Here is a 21,003-nt window from a genome sequence, read left to right as displayed (position 1 = left end):
CAATTATAATAATGAGTAATTACACTACTCGATACAGGTATAACAAAACGTATGCTTTTATTATTATCTAAGTGCTAATCTATATGAACTACCATATTTTGTATGAAAAACGTTATATTCATGGCCTTCTTAATATTGCAGCAAAGACAATACAGCTGTTCATAGTTTTCTTTAATCTTTATCAGCTCAAAATATTGTCTACAGTACAATAAATAAATGACTTCCATTAGAATGTAACATTTGTTAGGAATCAGTAAATGCTAAATACAAGTTAATGTTTTCTGCCATATTTTAATTTTTACACGGTTCTCTTTACGTGACCTATTTATAACTCGAATGGTTAAATTAGGCTTAACACAATTTTAATATTCTAAGGTGTGCTCAGCTATTAGATGAACTAACACATAAATAAATTTATTGCCACAAAACAAAACGATAAGTAATAATACATTTTTAAATCGTAATCAGAATCCATAGCATATTTAAAGTGCAGAGCCATCTGTAAAATTATAAAATAAACTTAATTTTCTAAAAAAAATCAATAAAGATAAATATAAATATATGATCTAAAATAATATTGTTAAAATAATAGATGACGTTCATTAAACTGTTTATGCGTATTTTTTTTCAGTTTAGTTTATAAATAATTGATAATAAACTAAGTTGTAACTGGGAATGTTTATACAACAACAAAAAATGTAATTCAGTCCTGTGTTTTTAATTTAATGTAACAAACGTTACGAATATGCGTGCCTAATCAATATACAAATATTCAGTATAGAGTGGCGAACTCGTTTGAAATATGAATTATGTTATTGATATGTTCTTAAGGCCTGCTGTTCCACTTCGCAGTCTATCACGACGTAATTCGCGTTCGTATCTGTAAAAGTAAGGATATTCTGAACGTATTAAAAGTTTCTACTTTACGATTTAAATATGTATTAGCAGGGTTTCGTTATCAGGTCGAAACTCGTCTCTTTTCTTGTTATGTTTGATACACGTAGCAATACTAAGAAAATGTTAAGTAACATAAACATACTTCATTACAGACATGTCATTGAGACGAGGAAATCTAAACATGTTTCACCTGTTAATAAATGTCACAGTATTAATCACTGACAGTTCTACGAATGAAAGAAAAAATGACATCAAAATACACCATTATAAATACATATACAATTGTTAGTTACCAACACAGGAAGTATCACAGCAAGCAACGATATATAATTGTTTGTGTTTATATCTTGTAAGGTGCTAGTTCCATATAATCTTTTTATCTGAGGATAAACAAACGTCACATGTTTGTCTGTAGCTACCAATCATCTTTGAAATAACACATTTGACAGGGAACAAAATCGTAGATACACAAATCAACAACAGTGTATGTCTAAGTCTAAATACGTAAAGGAATTTAATAAAGTTAGACAAAACGGAAAGTCTAAATCAGTTGAACGAACCCTCACGCAAACATAATAACCACTAATAGAAAATAAACTACAAACAGATGGAAGACAATATATCTATTTAATAAGGAGGAATATTTAATTGTTTAATTTTAAAATAAGATAATCCAGAAACTATGACTCTATGCGAGTCATGTAAGTAGCTTGACAGAATAAAAGAAAAGTTTTGCATTTTAGATTTTTACCTTAAGAAATCTAAGTGTATCTTAATTTTTAAAAAGTGGTTGTTAATGTCTTGGCCCGGCATGGCCAAGCGCTTTAAGGCGTTCGACTCGTAATCTGAGGGGCGCAGGTTCGAATCCCAGTTGCACCAACTAGCCGTGGGTATGTTAAAATATTACTGTCAATTCCACTATTTGTTGGTACAAGAGTAGCTTAAGCGTTGGCGGTGGGTGGTGATGACTAGCTGCCTTCCATCTAATCTTACACTGCGAAATTAGGGACGGCTAGTGCAGATAGCCCTCGAGTAGCTTTGCGCGAAATTCAAAACAAACACCACCCACCGCTAATTCTTAAGTTACTGTTTTACCAACAAACAGTCGGATCGGCCGTGAGATTATAACATCCACACGGCTGAAAGAGCACGCATCTTTGGTGACGAGGATTCGAACCAATGATCCTCAAATTGCGAATCAAAATTTTAAAAATTAATAGTCCATGAGCTTGGGACAAAACTTTTGTTTGATAACGAAAGTCGAGATAAGATCGTTGATTGGATAAGCTCACTCGCGAGGCACAAATATAAAAGTTAAGTTCTACACGTTTACAGAAGACAAACAATTGGTGTTGGTCATTTTTTTAGCTTTCTCAACGTTAAATAACAACAAATCAAAAATGCCCCGCCCTCTAACGGCCTACTTGGATAAGTGTAAGAACCTGGTTTAAAAGCCTTGAATGAAAGAAAAAAAGATCAGAAAACGTAAAAAAAGGATTAAAAAATGGAATATAAAAATGTTGATCACGTGACTATGATGAATCGCACAAACGAAGAATATTTGGAGCGCGTGTTGCTAAACACTGTCCTAGTTTGTCAAGGCTGCTACAAATCTCGAGCAGTATGCCTTCTGGCCAGTCGCTTTCCCTGGCACTCCGCCTGGTGCTGTAAGTTGAACTAACAGGGTCACGGCCACACCCACTTGGGAAGATCAGAGAAGACACTCCCTCATTTGGAAGAGTACGCCATCTACCGGCCAGGTACTGACACCTGTTGCTTACCCAGATGAACTGTGACATACCATCAGATCTGCGGTTATGAAGGAAGGGACTACACGTGTTGGCCGTTTCTCCTACTCAGTGAAACATCTTAACTTTTTCTTAACTTTGCTTTAAGCGGCGATGACCATCTATATTCGTATTTAATTTAGAATAAGTTCGTCTCCTCATGAAAGCCACCGCCATGGAAACATGTGTTTTGATTCCACCTGAATTTAGTCTGGTCCTCATATCGCCTCTAAACACAAGAGTCAGCCACACCTGCGAGATGGGAGTTTGTGTCTGGAGCAACCAGAAAATCTCTCGTGGAAGAAGATTTTTACCTTTCCAAGGAACTCTGAGATTGGACAAACTGGAGGTTTATAGTTATTTGGATGAGAGTGACGTAAGAACACAGATTTTATTATCGTCTTGTTACATTATTTCAAATAGCCAATCATTGACTAGCAGAGGAATATTTTGCATTGTAATTTCTTATTTGTAAAACCTTCGTATGCTTAACATTACTGACCTTATATCGCTTCTTAATGGACATGAATAACATGAAAATTTGACAGAGCAGAATGTTTTATTTCTTTAATTTAGATAAGACATGGTGTTACAGAATATAGATGAAGTCAAGGGTTTCGCAAGCACATTATTACTTTGTTTTTCAATTCTATATTATTTTTTTTTTCAAATAGAACGCTGAAAGGTTTTGGTTTCAGTTTTTAATTCAATAACACAAACACGAGAATATACTTTTCTTTTTCGACGAATATTTAGAAAATAAACCACATTTTCAATAACATTTTAACAACTATCTTGTATGAGTGTCTCTATCGAAATGTCCAATTTTATTTTTCGAAATATAGAACACTTAAGTTCAATGTTGCATAGAAAGGGTTATCATGAAACCTATGCGGGCAAAATCGTATCCATATTTATATAAAGAAAATGTAAAATGCTGTAAATCGTAGTTTACTTGTTTGACATTTTGATAAAAATGAATTACTTTCAAACATAAAGCCGTACAAGTAAATGTGTGTAAAGTGTTCTATGTAACACAGCACACAGACGGTAATACTGGCCTGGATCACCTAACTTTTCTTTGTTTTAAAGCAAAAGATCGGTGTTGAACGTTGTTCGCGTCACTGGTCACACATGCAAGAACAGAGATTACTTGCTACTATATGAATTGTACCAGAAGCGAGCTGTGTCTCTAGTCATGTTAAAGTGACTTTAATGTGTAATTGACAGCCGCACGTCATGTGTGTCAATACCTGATGACCTTGGGTTTGAGCGTTCGTTTGTAACTTCCGCTGTGCAACTCTTGACCAACTACGTCTCAGAACTGTTAAGGTGTAGTTTTCGGACATTTTTGGCCTGGTGATTACGGCACTCGACTCGCAATTAGAGGGACGCTGGTTCGATTTCTCCTTATCTAACCTTCTTGTTGTTCGGAGTTGTTGTTGACTAGTACAAAATACCCTAGCGGCAAACCATAAAACTAGAAAAGATTAAGGTCAAATGAAGAAGATATTTAGAGCACTTGCAGTCTCTTATTTTTCCACTTAGGTTTTTTTTCCTTTTAACAAATGATGTAAACTTCATGCTGTTAAGATTTCTTAGAATTATTTTTCGTAATTATTGAAGTTCATAGCTAATAGTAACTTGTGTTTTGTTGTTGTTGTTTATTTTAAGTGACTCAAAGTAAAATAATTATGGGAAAATAAGTCACACCACAAATGTTTCGATTTCAATTTTTATATGATAAATTATTCTAATCATTGATGTCGAGAAAACCCACTTGTAGAAAAAATATATATGTAAAAACTGCTCGTTTGGGTTGAGAAAATATTTTGCATAGAAGAACGAACAACGTTTCGACCTTCTTCGGTCATCGTCAGGTTCACAAAGAATGAAAGAGGTAACTGACCGGAAGCAGACCACATGTTTGGTCAGCTTCCAATAAAAGCAAATGTATCTCACGAATCAAAAAATCACGAAACCATATACTGCTGCATACCATATATTCCCGACATCAGCAGAAAAATAACCAACATTTGGCAAAAACTAGAAACAAAATATGACACTCCAGTTAATACCAAATTTATCCAAAAACCAGGCACAAAACTAAGGTCTATACTGTGTAAAAACTACACTGACAAACACCACACCAACATTATTTATAAAATACAATGTGATAACTGCCACGACTTCTATATTGGAGAAACAAGTAGAAAAATTGAAACCAGATTCAAAGAACATAAAAAGGTCACCTTTACACGTTTTCGAACACTGCAAGTCAAATAAACACAACATAACCACAGAAAACACTCAAATACTAAATAAAGAAACAAACATAAACAAACGCAAAATTAAAGAAGCCTTACTTACACAACAACTCAAGCCTAAAATAAACCAATACAAAGGAACACCTTTATACCTATATTAAAAAATAATATAATAAATTATAATAATAAAATAAATAATATAAAATTATATATTCAAACATCTAAGCACGCCCTCTACATTCCGACACTCAGTTACACAACCCCTTTCAAACATGTGATCAGCTTCCGGTCAGTTACCTCTTTCTTTCATTGTGAACCTGACGATGAGCGAAGAAGGTCGAAACGTTTTCGCTCCTCTACGTTAATGTTTTCTCAACACAAACGAGCTGTTTTTACACATATATTACAAACAACATGTTGATATTTAGTTTTATTAATAATGAAGATTCGAGTAATTTTTCATAAATTTATTTCATACTGTAACATTAATCAAATTTTGAACAAACTGCTATGTAGTTCGTAAGGCAGCAGCGAGAACAGTCTGAGAGATAATAACATTATATATATATATCATCATAAAATTCAACATTTCTGACCAATAAAGATTTACATTATTTACGTAAGTAGCTACATCCAAAGCTTCAAACAATCAATTTAACTCGTGTTTACTAATGTGGATCCTCATCGAGAAAAAAACGTTTGCGATAGCGATTATGTGATTCAATTTAGTTTATCTTCACAACGCCCTCTGTCTCTCATTTGCTACAGATATAAGGAAAAGACCAGCGCACAGTTTTACCAAACTATCAAAAATATTCATTGATCTGAAGGAAGTGATGCATCAGACGGAGACTTCTCACGTAAGGTTGTAGTTGTGGCTACAAACCAGTATCTGTATATATAAATATATATTTCTTTTTCTGATTGAACATTTACATAGATCCTGCTGGTAGATAAACCAAATTCATTTCGCATGGGACAACATCAACTAACATATATTGTATCTAAGTATAGCCACGCATATAAAGTACTTTTATGGAACGTACGGTAAATTTGATATCTAAAATAAAATCAACACGGAAAATACGTCCGCCATCACTTAAGGAAAAAAAAAAAACGAAAAGAACTTTTCAATATAACTAAATCTCATAAGTTTCTTTCTTGTAGCATTCGTTATTACTTCTTCGTTGGTTCATATCTATGTATGTATGTATATCAAACATACGAAGTGGAGGTCAGTTATTGGAATAATTACGTTCCTTTCTAAAACTAAAAATCAATGTTTGTTTGTTTTTTAATTTCGCGCAAAGCTACTCGAGGGCTATCTGTGCTAGCCGTCCTTAATTTAGCAGTGTAAGACTAGAGGGAAGGCAGCTAGTTATCGCCACCCATCTCAACTCTTGGGCTATTCTTTTACCAACGAATAGTGGGATTGACCGTCACATTATAACGCCCCACGGCTGAAAGGCCGTGCATGTATGGCGCGACGGAAATGCGAACCTGCGACCCTCGGATTACGAGTCGCATGCTTTAACCCACCTGGCCATGCCGGACCCGTGGGTGGTGTTGACTTACTGTCTTCCCTATCGCTGCTAAGGTAGAGACAGGACACAAATAGCCCTCGTGTTGCTTTGCGCGAAATTCCAAACAAAACAAGCCTCTAATGTCAAGATAATTTTACGTATTTTATATCGATTTGATTATTCAAATTTTAATTTGAAAAAGCGTTCGTAATTATGAATCGCTCCCCTTAACACACCTGGCCATGCCGGGCCTAAAAAAATATTAATGAAAAAAGTGTGGTGTTCTTTAAATTTTTCTATTATCACCTGATCAAAATATTTTATATTAAATTGCACAAAACTAAGATATGAATTCTACCACAAATGTACAAACAATATGCTCTGCTGTTATCTTGTTTCGTTTTTTCTATATTTTTAAAAGTTCTAATTCATAGAAGCAGATTTTCTTTCGTTATACATTATTTGACATTACAGACATTAACAAATAACCTGTGAAAAGGGTATGGATATAGAAGGTTAAATGTGTTTTTGTCTAAAGAGGTCATAATGGGAGACAATAACTTGATATATCTTTATATTCTCGTTTGGCATCGGAGAGAAAAACGAAACTACGGAAACAAATTGACAGTTTGATTACTCTGAGCTGTTACTCGTCACAAATAGCCCACGTAATGCACGTGCATAATAAACTACCATTACGTGTTTTATAAAATACTAAATATAATACTTGTGTGACAACAGTTTACTATGTGAGAAACAAATGTCGCATGAAAATATGAAGTGAAAAACAAAATTCTTTGTGAAGCTCTACCACAGATAACATATAATTAGATAACTGTATTCAATATTGTCCGAAAATAATAATTTAATACAAACATCAATATTATTTTAAGTGGACTTTATTATATGGTTTCTATTGATTTCAAATCCTCAAGCCATCAGCAAAAACTATACACCAGCATCATTGATAAATATATGAATAACACAATAGAATCATGGGTAAATAAGTGAATAAGACAGTAGCATTGTGGGTAAATATATGAATAATAGAACAGAATCATGGGTAAATACATGAATAATACAGTAGCATTGTGTGTAAATATATGAATAATACAATAGAATGATGGGTAAATATATGAATAATACAATAGAATGATGGGTAAATACATAAATAATAGATCAGAATCTTGGGTAAATATATGGATAATACAATAGAATCATGGGTAAATGTATGGATAATAGAACAGAATTATGGGTAAATACATGAATAATACAGTAGCATTGTTTGTAAATATATGGATAATACAATAGAATCATGGGTAAATGTATGGATAATAAAATAGAATCGTGGGTAAATGCAGGGATAATACAATAGAATCACGGATTTTCTTTTCTAAAGTATTTTTACGAAGGTAGTTTTCTTTATATAACTGTTTAAAACTGAAATTACATTGTATTTTCAGTAATTCGGTCTAGCAAATATAATTACAAATTAAGTAATTAATTATATCAACATTATTACCAGGTAAAAACAAACCCTTTAATGTCCTAAAACTTAACGCTTAGGTGTCAACGTATTATACCATTAGCGTTTAACTGACGGAAGGTTGTAATTATTACTGGATATGGACTTAACGTTGATAAAGTATTGTCACAATATTTATCAGTATTCTTATAAAACCATTACGTAGCATGCATATTAAGGCTAAATTTCTTTACAAATTAGTCATATAATGTTAATTTTTATAAAAAAAATATTTTAATAAAACGCATGCGTAACCAAAAATACACGTGCACTGAAGCAACTGTTTGTGTGTGTTGCTTTTTTATAGCAAAGCCACGGTCCGGCGTGACCAGGTGGGTTAAGGCGCTCAACTCGTAATCTGAGGATAGCGGATTCGAGTATCCGTCGCACTAAACTTGCTCGCCCTTTCAGCCGTGCGGGCGTTATAATGTTATGGCCAATCCCACTATTCGTTGGTAAAAGAGTAGCCCAAGAGTTGGCGGTGGGTAGTGATGACTAGCTGCCTTCCCTCTAGTCTTACCCTGCTAAATTAGGGACGGCTAGCGCAGATAGCCCTCGTGTAGCTTTGCGCGAAATTAAAAAAAAAAAGGTAAAACCACATCGGGCTATTCGCTGAGTCTACCAAAAAGTAAGTTGTTTTTTTTCAGAAACCTAGGTCCAATATAGATATGTTGTTTATTCAAACCCCCAGTGCACAGCTCTATGTTTGCGGACTCACGCCGTTAGAAACCGGGTTTTGATACCAGAAGTGCTCAATTCCAAACAAACAATTAATACCACTTTTTTATGAGACTTAAATAACACTATGAAATAAAATTTTTATCTTTTCTTGTTCCTGGACAGAAAGTGTTATTTCCCAATTACTTATGCCTGAAGTAAATGGAAAAGACCTATTATTCTCTTTAAACTTTGCTTTTGTGACCTGGGAGCGTTTCACGAAAACATGATGGGAGATTATATTTGGTGGCTGTTACGTGAAAGTGATTTACATTTCAGTCGCAAATCTCGAAAAACTACTCACTTCTAAACATTTCTGTATAACTTTAGTATAAATACATGTAAATCTTGATTCATATGTTGTTTTATTCAGACCTTATGTAAATGAAAATGTACAAATTTGCCTGTTTTTACACAGAAAATAGGTTAATTTCTAAATTTCATTATGCAGATCACAAAAGCAAAGTTTGAAGGGAATAATGGACATTTTCTGTACTTTTACAACATAAGTTATTAATAAATAACACATACTATCCAGGAACAAAATTTGTGTTACATAGTGTTATTTGTTTTAACACGAAAGGGGTATTTTTCTTTGGTAACTTGTCAGAGTAAAAAATACTGACTCGAAATGTTTCGCTTCGTAAAGGTTCGGTGACATGTTTAAAGTATTATAGAGCAGGCTTTCCAAATTGCATTTTCAATGTTATTTTATGAATACCCTTAGCCAAGAACATAATTTTTACTCTCTGTTCATAGTCTTAGTAGTTACTAGAACAGATTAACAGACGGCTTTACCAAACTGAAAAATCTGTAAACAGTCATAACTCTTGACCGCTGACACTGGTCACCCGAACAGTCATTCTTTCAAGAACAGTATCTTATAAATTCAGTAAAATCCTCAAAGGGTGCAACCGTTCATAAAAGCCAGGCTCAGCTGACCTAGGAAAACAAAAATTCTGTAGTGAATAACACCATTTTTTTCTATCCATCAGCCACTCAGAGGTAAGCCTAAACTTCATGTGTTGTTTTCCTATGCTTACGACACAGGTACGGCATCAGTTTGGCTGTTATGACGACGTTCAAGAGATCGACTCCCGCCGTGTGCGTCACTGCAACTGGGTGCGATTCCTACGGGTTTCTCCGACTTTCTGCCCCGAGGTCAATCTAATTGGCTCACTAGTCAAGGGTGAGCCTATCTACGAGGTTGTCAGTAATATCTCACCAAATGCGGAGCTGGTGGTGTATTACGAAACGTTCGATGAAGAATACGGAAGAAATTCATTCTCTGTACTTGCTGTTCGCCATCTAACCGCAGCCCACTATCGACAAACTATCGGCTTAGTCCTAGAAGGTATGGATTTTTTTTTTTTACAAAATACGTTGAAGCTCTGAAACTAATTCCAACGATCTATGACGGTTTATATTTCTATATGCAGGTTTCTATTTCGTATTTAAAAATAATAATATTCATAAATAACAGAAATAATTGCAAAAAAGTAAACAGTTCAACAATCATTTATTATATCAACAGAAAAAAAACAATTAAAATATTTTATGTTGCACTCGTTGTTTTATATTGTTGTTTTGAATTAAGCACAAAGTTTCGCAATGGGCTATCTCTGCTCTGCCCACCACGGGTATCGAAACCCGGTTTATAGCGTTGTAAGTCCGCAGACATACCGCTGAGCCACTAGAGGGCGTTGTTTTTTAAGTGACAATTATGGATATTGTATTAAAACAATTATTTTGAATGTTTTTCTATACATCATTTCACTCATAATAATAACTAACCAAATATTGAGAAAAAATCGATGAACGAAACGAGAAAAAAAAATAAACTTAATAAAATCGCTGGAAAGAAAATTGAATACTTTATTGAATGTTAGTATCTCTATAGGTTTATGTTACTAATTTCCAACGGGGAAAGTAATTTAAGAAAAATTTTAAGAATATAAAATATCAAAGTTTATCTTGAGAACTTACCATAAGTCAGTACATAAATATTGAATACAGTTTTTACTTAAAATATTATATATTTGTTTTTCTAATGAAATCACTTCACCTTTAATGGTTGTTTCTGGCTGCAATTTCTCGATCGATATAAATCGTCGCTGCTTAGTGACATTGGAATATCATTGATAAACTGTTGGCAAAATGAACAAAATGCCACCGCCTCTCCACCACAAGAGACATAGTGGCATGTTTGCTGACTTACAACGCTAGAAACCGGGTTTAGATACCAGCGGTGGTCAAATGTTAAGTATTATAATTTATTCTCGATGAGTCACATTTTAATATAAATATATGTAAATGTTTTCGGATGCCGTTTTCTATTCGAAACTCTAATATCAGCAAAACTTGCAAATACAATATATAAATTAAAACTAGTCGAGTCAGTACATGATAGTCACATCTTTGGCATCAATTACTGATGCTTACCAGGTTTGCACAATGGAATGATGCTATTCTGCCCATTTATTCTGAGAAAATTTCTTCACTTTTGACAGTTGTGGATCATTGATGGACCGCAATCTTAATTGATGGACTGCAATCTTCAATTCTTGTCATATATTTTCCGTTGAATTGAAGTCAGGTTTTTAACTTGGCCAGTCCAGAAGATTCACTTTCTTCTTTACCAATCACTCCAGTGTGGCTCTGTTCTTGTCCTTCTTGACTAACACAAACAGGTTTCCTTCTGGGATTCACCTCTTCTTTACATCAGCCATCTTCCTAGTCTCTGCTGACGAGAAGTGCCCATATAACCTGATACTTATACCACCATGCTTGACTGTTTGGATGGTGTTCATTGGGTGATATGATATATTTGGCTTGTGCCAGATGTTACAAGACCAAAAAGCCCAATGTTTGTTTCATCTGACCACAAAAATCTTCTGTCACATATTTGCAGTATCATTTACATACTTTGTCACAATCTCCATAAATGATATGAAATAATTATTTTCCAGTAGTGGCTTCATTTTTTCCCAGCTTTATTTGTAGGGCCAGTGATATTGTCGGTGTACGAACACTCACTCTCATATGAAACATGGAACTTTGAAAATCTGTCAAAGTCGTTGTTGGTTTCACAGTAGCGTCTCTAACTAGTTTCCTGCTACTCTTACTGCTTAGTTTAGAAGTATAGCTTGATCTGGGTATTGACTGGATGGTATGAAACGCATTTCCTTTTATAATGATACAATTCACTGTACTCTAAGGGACAACCAATGATTTTGAAATTTTCTTATACCCTTCTTCTGATCTCTGCTTTTTTACCGCCTTATCCCTGACTTGTCTGAAAAGCCCCTTGACCTTTATGGCTGGTGTGTTCCACCAAAATTGGAGTTATGGCTTTTAAATCAAGCTAAACACACACAGAAAACGTTATTCTTCTTTTGTGACCTTAAAAATTAAATATTTTGTTCCCGACCCGATTTGGGGCTCTAATAACAAAGGGGTTGAATACTTATGCAATTGTCAATAATCTAATTTCTTTGAAATTCTAACTTACTTGCATAATATCAACGTGTTTCAGCTTCCTCAGTTTAGAGTAGATTCTAAATATAATGTCCAATTTAAAGGTTTTATGGTCGCAAGTTCAGACAAGAATAAAATGTGAAAACATTGCAGGGGGGAGTGAATACTTTTGTAAAGTAACATTGCAGAGGGGAGTGACTACTTTTGTAAAGTAACATTGCAGGGGGGAGTGACTACTTTTGTAAAGTAACATTACATGGGGAGTGACTACTTTTGTAAAGTAACATTGCAGAGGGGAGTGAATACTTTTGTAAAGTAACATTGCAGGGGGGAGTGACTACTTTTGTGAAGTAACATTACATGGGGAGTGACTACTTTTGTAAAGCAACATTACAGGGGGAGTGACTACTTTTGTAAAGTAACATTACAGGGAGAGTGAATACTTTTGTAAAGTAACATTGCAGGGGGGAGTGACTACTTTTGTAAAGTAACATTACATGGGGAGTGACTACTTTTGTAAAGTAACATTGCAGGAGGAGTGAATACTTTTGTAAAGTAACATTGCATGGGGAGTGAATACTTTTGTAAAGTAACATTACAGGGGGGAGTGACTAATTTTGTAAAGTAACATTACATGGGGAGTGACTACTTTTGTAAAGTAGCATTGCAGGGGGAGTGACTACTTTTGTAAAGTAACATTGCATGGGGAGGGGAGTGAATAATTTTGTAAAGTAACATTACAGGGGGAGTGACTACTTTTGTAAGGTACTGTATGTATGATGTTCCAAGTGTCATTTACACATACGGTACATCCTGTTTTCTTCTTGTTTTTCTGTCTCTCTAGGTTTTGGTCAACAAAGTTATTTCAGATGATGCATGTTAGATTTTTCTGGTATAGAAGGAATTCTAAGTATCTGGAAATAGAAAGAATATGTTCAAAATTTTGCGAATCATTTATTCGGCATTTATTCTAAAGACCAGGATGTCTGAAAAAAACACCCAACATATTTATTTAAAAAACAAACAATTTTCTTTCTTAACGATTGTCTTCTTGAACTACTTAAGAAGGTAATTTATGTTAAGTAAGCCTAACAAAATGGTATCTTGTCCTATTCGCTTTGAAGCATGTAGATTTATGTTAGAGTTGTCGTTGTATACTCAAGACTATAAAATTAATAACAAAAAGAATTTACGATTAATATACCGAGCACACGAGTGTAGCGACATTTTTCTGTGCTGTAAGCCTAAACATATCACTTTTCCTCACTGATGGTAGAGTAGCGTCACAAACGAAATGGCACGTGACGACAAGGCCATATAACTTTAAAAAAGTAATTTTGAAGTTGATTTAGAAACTTGTAGTTCTTGTAGGGATCACGATACGAAATACCAACACACGCAGTCCTGGGTCTTAAAAATTTAGCTCGCCGACAGTTCTGTGGCACTAGATGACTCTCCATTACATCGTCTAATCAAATAGTGAACATAACAACGTACCTGGACATGGATTTTATAATTATGACCCTTCGCTTGCTTCATAACGATGGCTTTTCATCATCAGTAGGCTTAGCCATTAAAGTCTACTTTGCTACCGACGCTGCGGGCACAGGGCGGCAGACAACGGTGCAACTTATTAGGGCTTTCCCTGCCCAGGGGCTAGGCGGCTCCCAAGATATTTCGGTTGAGTGACCGAAGTGTGCCATCGTAAAGACTTCAAAGATAGAAACTCTGAGATTCCTTATCTGAGAGTCGCGGGTTGAATTCTTCATAACATCAAACATGCTCGGTCTTTCAACCGTAGGGGCATTATAATGTATGATCAATCCCAATATTCGTTGGTAAAAGAGTAGTCCAAGAGTTGGCGGTGGGTGGTGATAACTAGCCGCCTTCCGTCTAGTTTTACACTGCTAAATTAGGGACGACTAGCACAGATAGCTCTAGTGTAGCTTTGCGCGAAAATTCAAACCAAAAACAAACCTAATCTGAATATTCATTGGCTATTTATTTGGCTTCTTGTCGTGAATTACGAATGAAATATTGATAACGAATGAAACGGTTTTATTGATGGTTATATTTGACCTTTAGGTTGAATAATAAGAAATAATAACCTACATGATTATTTAATTCACATCCGTTACATTAAATCAAAACACCTGTAAGGCAAGAAGGATAGGTAAGTAATATATGTCTGAAAATAGATTTTAAACGTCCAGAGACTTCGGAAGATAAGCCACTTTGTATTATCGAGTGTAAATGTACAACAAATACCTTCTTGCACATAACTTGATCATTATAAAGCATGTTAACATGATAATACTATCAGTAGTTCTAAACATAATGCTATTTTGTGACTTGCCAACAGTCTTTGTATGTGCAGTAAAAACACACTTGGAACAGCATGATTATCCATCATTTCTTTTCAGCTCTGAAGGTTTCTAACTCTAAAACCCGGGTTCTGATACCGTGTTGGGCACGATATATTTTGCCCAACGTGTAGCTTTGCGCTTAATAACAAATAAATTGCACTATGTAACACAAATTTTGTTCCTGGATAGTATGTGTTATTTCTTAATTGCTTATGTTGTAAAAGTACAGAAAATGACCATTATTCCCTTCAAACTTTGCTTTTGTGACCTGGATAATGAAATTTAGAAATGAACCTATTTTCTATGTAAAAACGGACAAATTTGCACATTTTCATTTACATAAGGTCTGAATAAAACAACATATGAATCAATATTTACATGTATTTATACTAAGGTTATACAAAATATTTATAAGTGAGTAGTTTTTCGAGATTTGTGACTGTAATATAAATCAATTTCACGTATCAGCCCACAAATATAATCTCCCATCATGTTTTCGTAAAACGCTCCCAGGTCACGCAAACAAAGTTTGAAGAGAAGAGTAGGTCTTTACCATTTACTTTAGGCATAAGCAATTGGGAGAAAACACTTTCTGTCCAGGAACAAGAAATAATAAACACATTGTTACACAGTGTAATAATTATTTCCCTTTTTTTAATCTTACTCCCCAGGACTTACAACGAATTCAGGGTTCGTTTCTCCACGGTGAACATAGCAAATACCACATTGTGGCTTTCATCTGAGCAAACAAACAAACAGTTTCTTTCTTATGTAAAAACAACTAAACCTAACCAAGCTCACCTTATTTTAACCAACGTGATTTGCAGCTACAATTACCAATATAAGCGTTATTACAATTATTGTACAGATGTTTAAAATCTGCGCATTTTCGAGCACAGTAAGAAACTTGGGGTTTCCTGAATGCAGACATATATTTTATTTATTACCCTAGGTTACTCTTAATTATCTGCTTATTGATGTTGTCTGAGTTACGCCACGGTGCACTGTACTGTGTGATACAGACTTCTCTGTTAAGTTTCGTTGAAAGTTATTCGTAATTTAGTTTGAAGCTGGTTATTATCGAATTTAAACTTCCCAAGTGGCATTTAAGGTTCCATAATTGCACGACAAATTCCAATTACGTACAATCTACATATTTCACAATTAACCCATAATAGGATACAGTAATGTACTGTTATGTTTCATGTAAAGCATTTTCAAAATGATAATTCTTATCTACCAGAAATACAAACTTCTAAATCTATCACCAGGTAATACATATGTATGGTATCAATCAGTCTTGGTACAGTTTTGTTTAATTATTGTAACAAAATCAAAATTTAAGGTTTTATCATAACACAGATGAGTGATGACTGATATGAATATTGAACATGTTATAATGTTATAGATAAATGACTATTGATGAATGAATGTTTGTTTGTGTTTCAATAAAAGAATAGAAACGAGCATTGTGGACATCAGTTTTAGAACTACTTCTAGAGAATAAAATATTTGAATGTTGGGTGAAAAAAAAGTTATGAGAAAAAAATGGTTGTTAGCGAAATAGATGAATGAATTACACGTTGCTACAAAAACAAAATTTGCTCTGTTTTTCTTTGCATTTCGCGCAAAACAACACGAGGGCTATCTTCGCTAGCCGTCCCTAAGTTAACAGTATAAGGCTAGAAGGAAGGCAGCTAGCCATCACCTCCCACCGCCAACTCTTTGGCTACTCTTTTACCAACGAATAGTGGGATTGACTGTACACTATAAGTCCCCCACACCTGAAAGGGCGAGCATGTGTCATGTGATGGATATTCGAACCTGTAATCTTCAGGTTATGTGTCGAGCGCCCTGACAACCTGGCTATGCCATGCCCAAAAATAAAAAAAGAACAAACAAAATAAGACTTAGATAGGGGTGTTTTAATGTGACGGTTACACTTTTTTTATAGTAAAAAGATAGACCAATAGTTCCTAGTGGATGGGTGGTGTTGACAAGCCGCTTACTCTAGGTTGTCACTTCACAGTTAGGAATGATTGGCTAGTGTTGGTAGCTCTCAAGTAGGTTCGCACGAAATTAACAAAACATAGAGCAGAGACTTTTTCTGTAGCTTTGATTTTAAACCAACAATATCGGTTTACAGTAATATGTTGTAATACAGTAATAAAGTAATATGTTTATTAGTTTGAAGTTGATCATAAAGTTACAAAAAGGGCTATCTGTGCTCTACCATCCTAGATATTTACTCCCGGTTTCTAGCGTTGTACTTTCGTAGACATACAGCTGTACCACTGGAAGGAAATACGGTAATAGCGTATTGTAACATGGTATTACATTGTTCTTATTAAGAAGCTTTGTCATTGTGTTGTGTTGTGTGTTCCTTCGAAAGACAAACATAAATATCTAGTTTTTAATTTAGTTTGGAAAGTTTTGATTTGAATGGTTTTATAATTTTATTTTGTAATATCAGAGCCCCATTTGGCTCTTTGCTGCGTCACTGAAGGTGAATCGAACCTCTGACTTTAGCAATGTAAATCTGTAGACCTACCGTTGTCCCAGCGGGAGACTATATGTTATATTTGTTTGTGAATTTCGCGCAAAGCTACTCCAGGGATATCTGCGCCAGCCGTCCCTAATTTTGCAGTGTAAGACTAAAGGGAAGGCAGCTAGTCATCACCACCCACCGCCAACTCTTTGGTACTCTTTTACCAACGAATAATGGGATTGACCGTCACATTATAACGCCCCCACGGCTGAAAGGGCGAGCATGTTTGGCGCGAAGGGGATGCGAACCCGCGATTCTCAGATTACTAGTCGCACGCTTTAACCCACCTGGCCATGCCGGGCGGTATTTGTTATATAAATAATAGTTTTGGAGTTTGGAGAAGTTTTTTACATTATCGTGAAGCTTTTGGAACTTTCATCTGAAGCATTTTTTTTTTTTCACTAATTACATCGGGCAACAGAAAATTTTCTTTTCTGTGCAACTAGAAAAACAATTCTTTCTGAGCAATTTGCCGACGTCGATTGTAAAAATCATGCTGAAAATTACTACTCGCGTTTAGCTTTAAATATATATATCAAAAATAACATATACTTCTTTAATAATTTGATTTAGTTATTGGAAATTGTATTTCAGAATGTAATTAAATAATTTAAAAAACAGTGCTAACACCGACACCTGCTCAACAAAGCATTGAGTATGATATGCTAAAGATACTTTCAGACAAACGAAAAGTAACAATGTTTGGTGTACAGGCCTAGTAGGAACACAATATGTTTTACATCACCACATACGTGTCACCTATGGTGACTGTATTTGATAGTTTCGTACGTAATTTGCATACTTCGATGTTCTTTAATGTTCACAGTACGAACAACAGGATTCGGTGAGTTTCTTTAATGCTCACAGTACGAACAACAAGATTCGGTGAATTTCTTTAATGCTCACAGTACGAACAACAGGATTCGGCGAGTTTCTTCAATGCTCACAGTACGAACAACAGGATTCGATGACTTAATTTCCCTCAATGGAGAACTTCAGACAAACTTTAGATGAGTTGATAAAAAGTTTCCATAATTGAGGATGATTGTCAGTACCTGATTCTTCCATTAGTACATCAACATTTGTACAGAAAGACAAAGTATCTTGCATGATGTAGCGAGAAACAAGAACTTGGTAGCAGCAAATTTAAACTCTTGCTATAAACAATTGTTAAGAAGGTTCCGTTGTGACAGAGACAAGTTAATCAGGTCATTTACCTCTTCTTATGTGATCAGATGAGACCATTGATGTTGAAGTGCCACATGAACAGAATTACTAGATGAAGAGGATGAAGACGAATCGTTGTCTTTGCTGATGGATATGGCACAGGAAGATCATCCGTATGGTTTCACTGCAGATGCAATACCCGGATGTTTATTGAAGTGTTTATTTTTACATGAATATCCAGAAACAGTAGACATACAAAAATAGCACTGAGATGACATTTGGGCTCATGACATATCATGGGAACTGCAGATGCTATACTATCTCTCTTCTCATTCAGCTACTATCTGAAGCCAGATGTGTAAACTGTACCACACACAAATAGAGCCCAATATTTAATTGTTCATCAATTTTACTCAATATGTAGTGGTAATAAGGCACCACACAAATATAGAGCCCAATATTTAATTGTTCATCAGTTTTACCCAATGTGTAGTGGTAATAAGGCACCACACAAATATAGAGCCCAATATTTATCTGGTCATCAGTTTTACCCAATATGTAGTGGTAATAAGGTACCACACACATATAGAGCCCAATATTTATTTGGTCATCAGTTTTACCCAATATGTAGTGGTTATAAGGTACCACACACATATAGAGCCCAATATTTAATTGTTCATCAGTTTTACCCAATGTGTAGTGGTAATAAGGCACCACACAAATATAGAGCCCAATATTTATTTGGTCATCAGGTTTACCCAACATGTAGTGGTAATAAGGCACCACACAAATATAGAGCCCAATATTTATCTGGTCATCAGCTTTACCCAATATGTGGTGGTAATAAGGAACCACACAAATATAGAGCCCAATATTTATCTGGTCATCAGTTTTACCCAATGTGTAGTGGTAATAAGGCACCACACAAATATAGAGCCCAATATTTATCTGGTCATCAATTTTACCCAATATGTAGTGGTAATAAGGTACCACACACATATAGAGCCCAATATTTAATTGTTCATCAGTTTTACCCAATGTGTAGTGGTAATAAGGCACCACACAAATATAGAGCCCAATATTTATTTGGTCATCAGTTTTACCCAATATGTAGGGGTAATAAGGCACCACACAAATATAGAGCCCAATATTTATCTGGTCATCAGCTTTACCCAATATGTGGTGGTAATAAGGAACCACACAAATATAGAGCCCAATATTTATCTGGTCATCAGTTTTACCCAATGTGTAGTGGTAATAAGGCACCACACAAATATAGAGCCCAATATTTATCTGGTCATCAATTTTACCCAATATGTAGTGGTAATAAGGTACCACACACATATAGAGCCCAATATTTATTTGGTCGTCAATTTTTCCCAATATATATAGTGGTGATAAAGTACCACACATATATAGAGCCCAATATTTATTTGGTCATCAGTTTTTCCCAATATGTAGTAATAATAAGGTACCACACACACATAAAGCCCAATATTTATTTGGTCATCAGTTTTTCCCAATATATAGTGGCAATAAGGCACCACACACATATAGAGCCCAATAATTATTTGATCATTAGTTTTACCCAATATATAGTGGCAATAAGGTACCACACACATATAGAGCCCAATATTTATTTGGTCATCAGTTTTTCCCAATATATAGTGGCAATAAGGTACCACACACATATAGAGCCCAATATTTATTTGGTCATCAGTTTTACCCAATATGTAGTGGTAATAAGGTACCACACACATATAGAGCCCAATATTTATTTTGTCATTAGTTTTACCCAATATGTAGTGGTAATAAGGTACCACACACATATAGAGCCCAATATTTATTTGGCCATCAGTTTTTCCCAATATATAGTGGTAATAAGGTACCTTTACATTGTGTGTGATGTTTGTCCATATACATAAACAGAACTGTTTAGGTGATTTTTGTACCGTTGGGCTTTACTTGAACTGGAAGAAGACAGTATTTCAATTTTATTTTAAATTTAAAATAATTTATGTTTATAGAACTAGAGTTTAAAAGATCTGATCGAAAAACACAAAGTTTTGCAATATTTGATTATATCATAGGCATGATGCGAGGAAAAAATCAGACTTTGTTTTGACTATAGTCGAAGCGAGGCGAAGTGACCAACTGAGTGACTGAGAGGTGAGAGAGAGGTGCGTCTGACTCCCCCTCTTTTACGCTCAGTCCAGGAATAACTCGAATGCTCTATTAAAGTAAGCACTTGAGGGTTTCGTGATTCCAGGGTGTAGAAATAAAGGGAAACTTGAGTAATACACTGCAATAATGTGAGAACACATGGAATATATGAACAATATATTTGGCACCAATATAGTACAGTCAATCTTTGAAGTTATCAAAAATGTATACACTTTATCTATTAAACTTTCTGAGGCCCAGCATGGCCAGGTAGTTAAGGCACTCGACTCGTAATTCGAGGGCCGGGGGTTTGAATGTCCGTTACTCTAAACATGCTTTCTCTTTCAGCCGTGTGGACGTTATAATGCAACTTTCAATCCCACTATTCGTTAGTAAAAGAGTAGCCCACGATTTGGCGGTGGGTGGTGATGACTAGCTGCCCTCCGTCTAATCTTACGCTGCTAAATTAGGGACGGCTAACGCAGATAGCCTTCGTGTAGCTGTGCGCGAAATTCACAAACAAACAGACAATAAACAGTCCGAGTAAACTTAATTTCATAACATAA

At 35.0% G+C, this 21,003-nt stretch overlaps 1 protein-coding gene across 2 annotated transcripts in view; it reads left to right on the top strand.

Annotated features, from left to right (window-relative positions):
• The first annotated feature begins 2,686 nt into the window (after nucleotides 1–2,686).
• LOC143231676 (uncharacterized) overlaps nucleotides 2,687–21,003 on the top strand; it is a 40,194-nt gene continuing 21,877 nt past the window's right edge. Inside the window, exons 1-2 of one of the 2 annotated variants that reach the window (XM_076466258.1) lie at nucleotides 2,687–3,060; nucleotides 9,767–10,070. In XM_076466258.1, the coding sequence (XP_076322373.1) occupies nucleotides 2,845–3,060; nucleotides 9,767–10,070 (520 nt within the window). In that variant the 5' untranslated portion in view covers nucleotides 2,687–2,844. The remainder of the gene's footprint in view (nucleotides 3,061–9,766; nucleotides 10,071–21,003) is intronic. The other variant, XM_076466257.1, reaches the window with a different exon arrangement.

The sequence above is a fragment of the Tachypleus tridentatus genome, chromosome 11 (assembly GCF_004210375.1).
Source record: "Tachypleus tridentatus isolate NWPU-2018 chromosome 11, ASM421037v1, whole genome shotgun sequence".
Lineage (NCBI taxonomy): Eukaryota > Metazoa > Arthropoda > Merostomata > Xiphosura > Limulidae > Tachypleus > Tachypleus tridentatus.
This window is presented reverse-complemented; position numbering and strand designations above follow the sequence as displayed.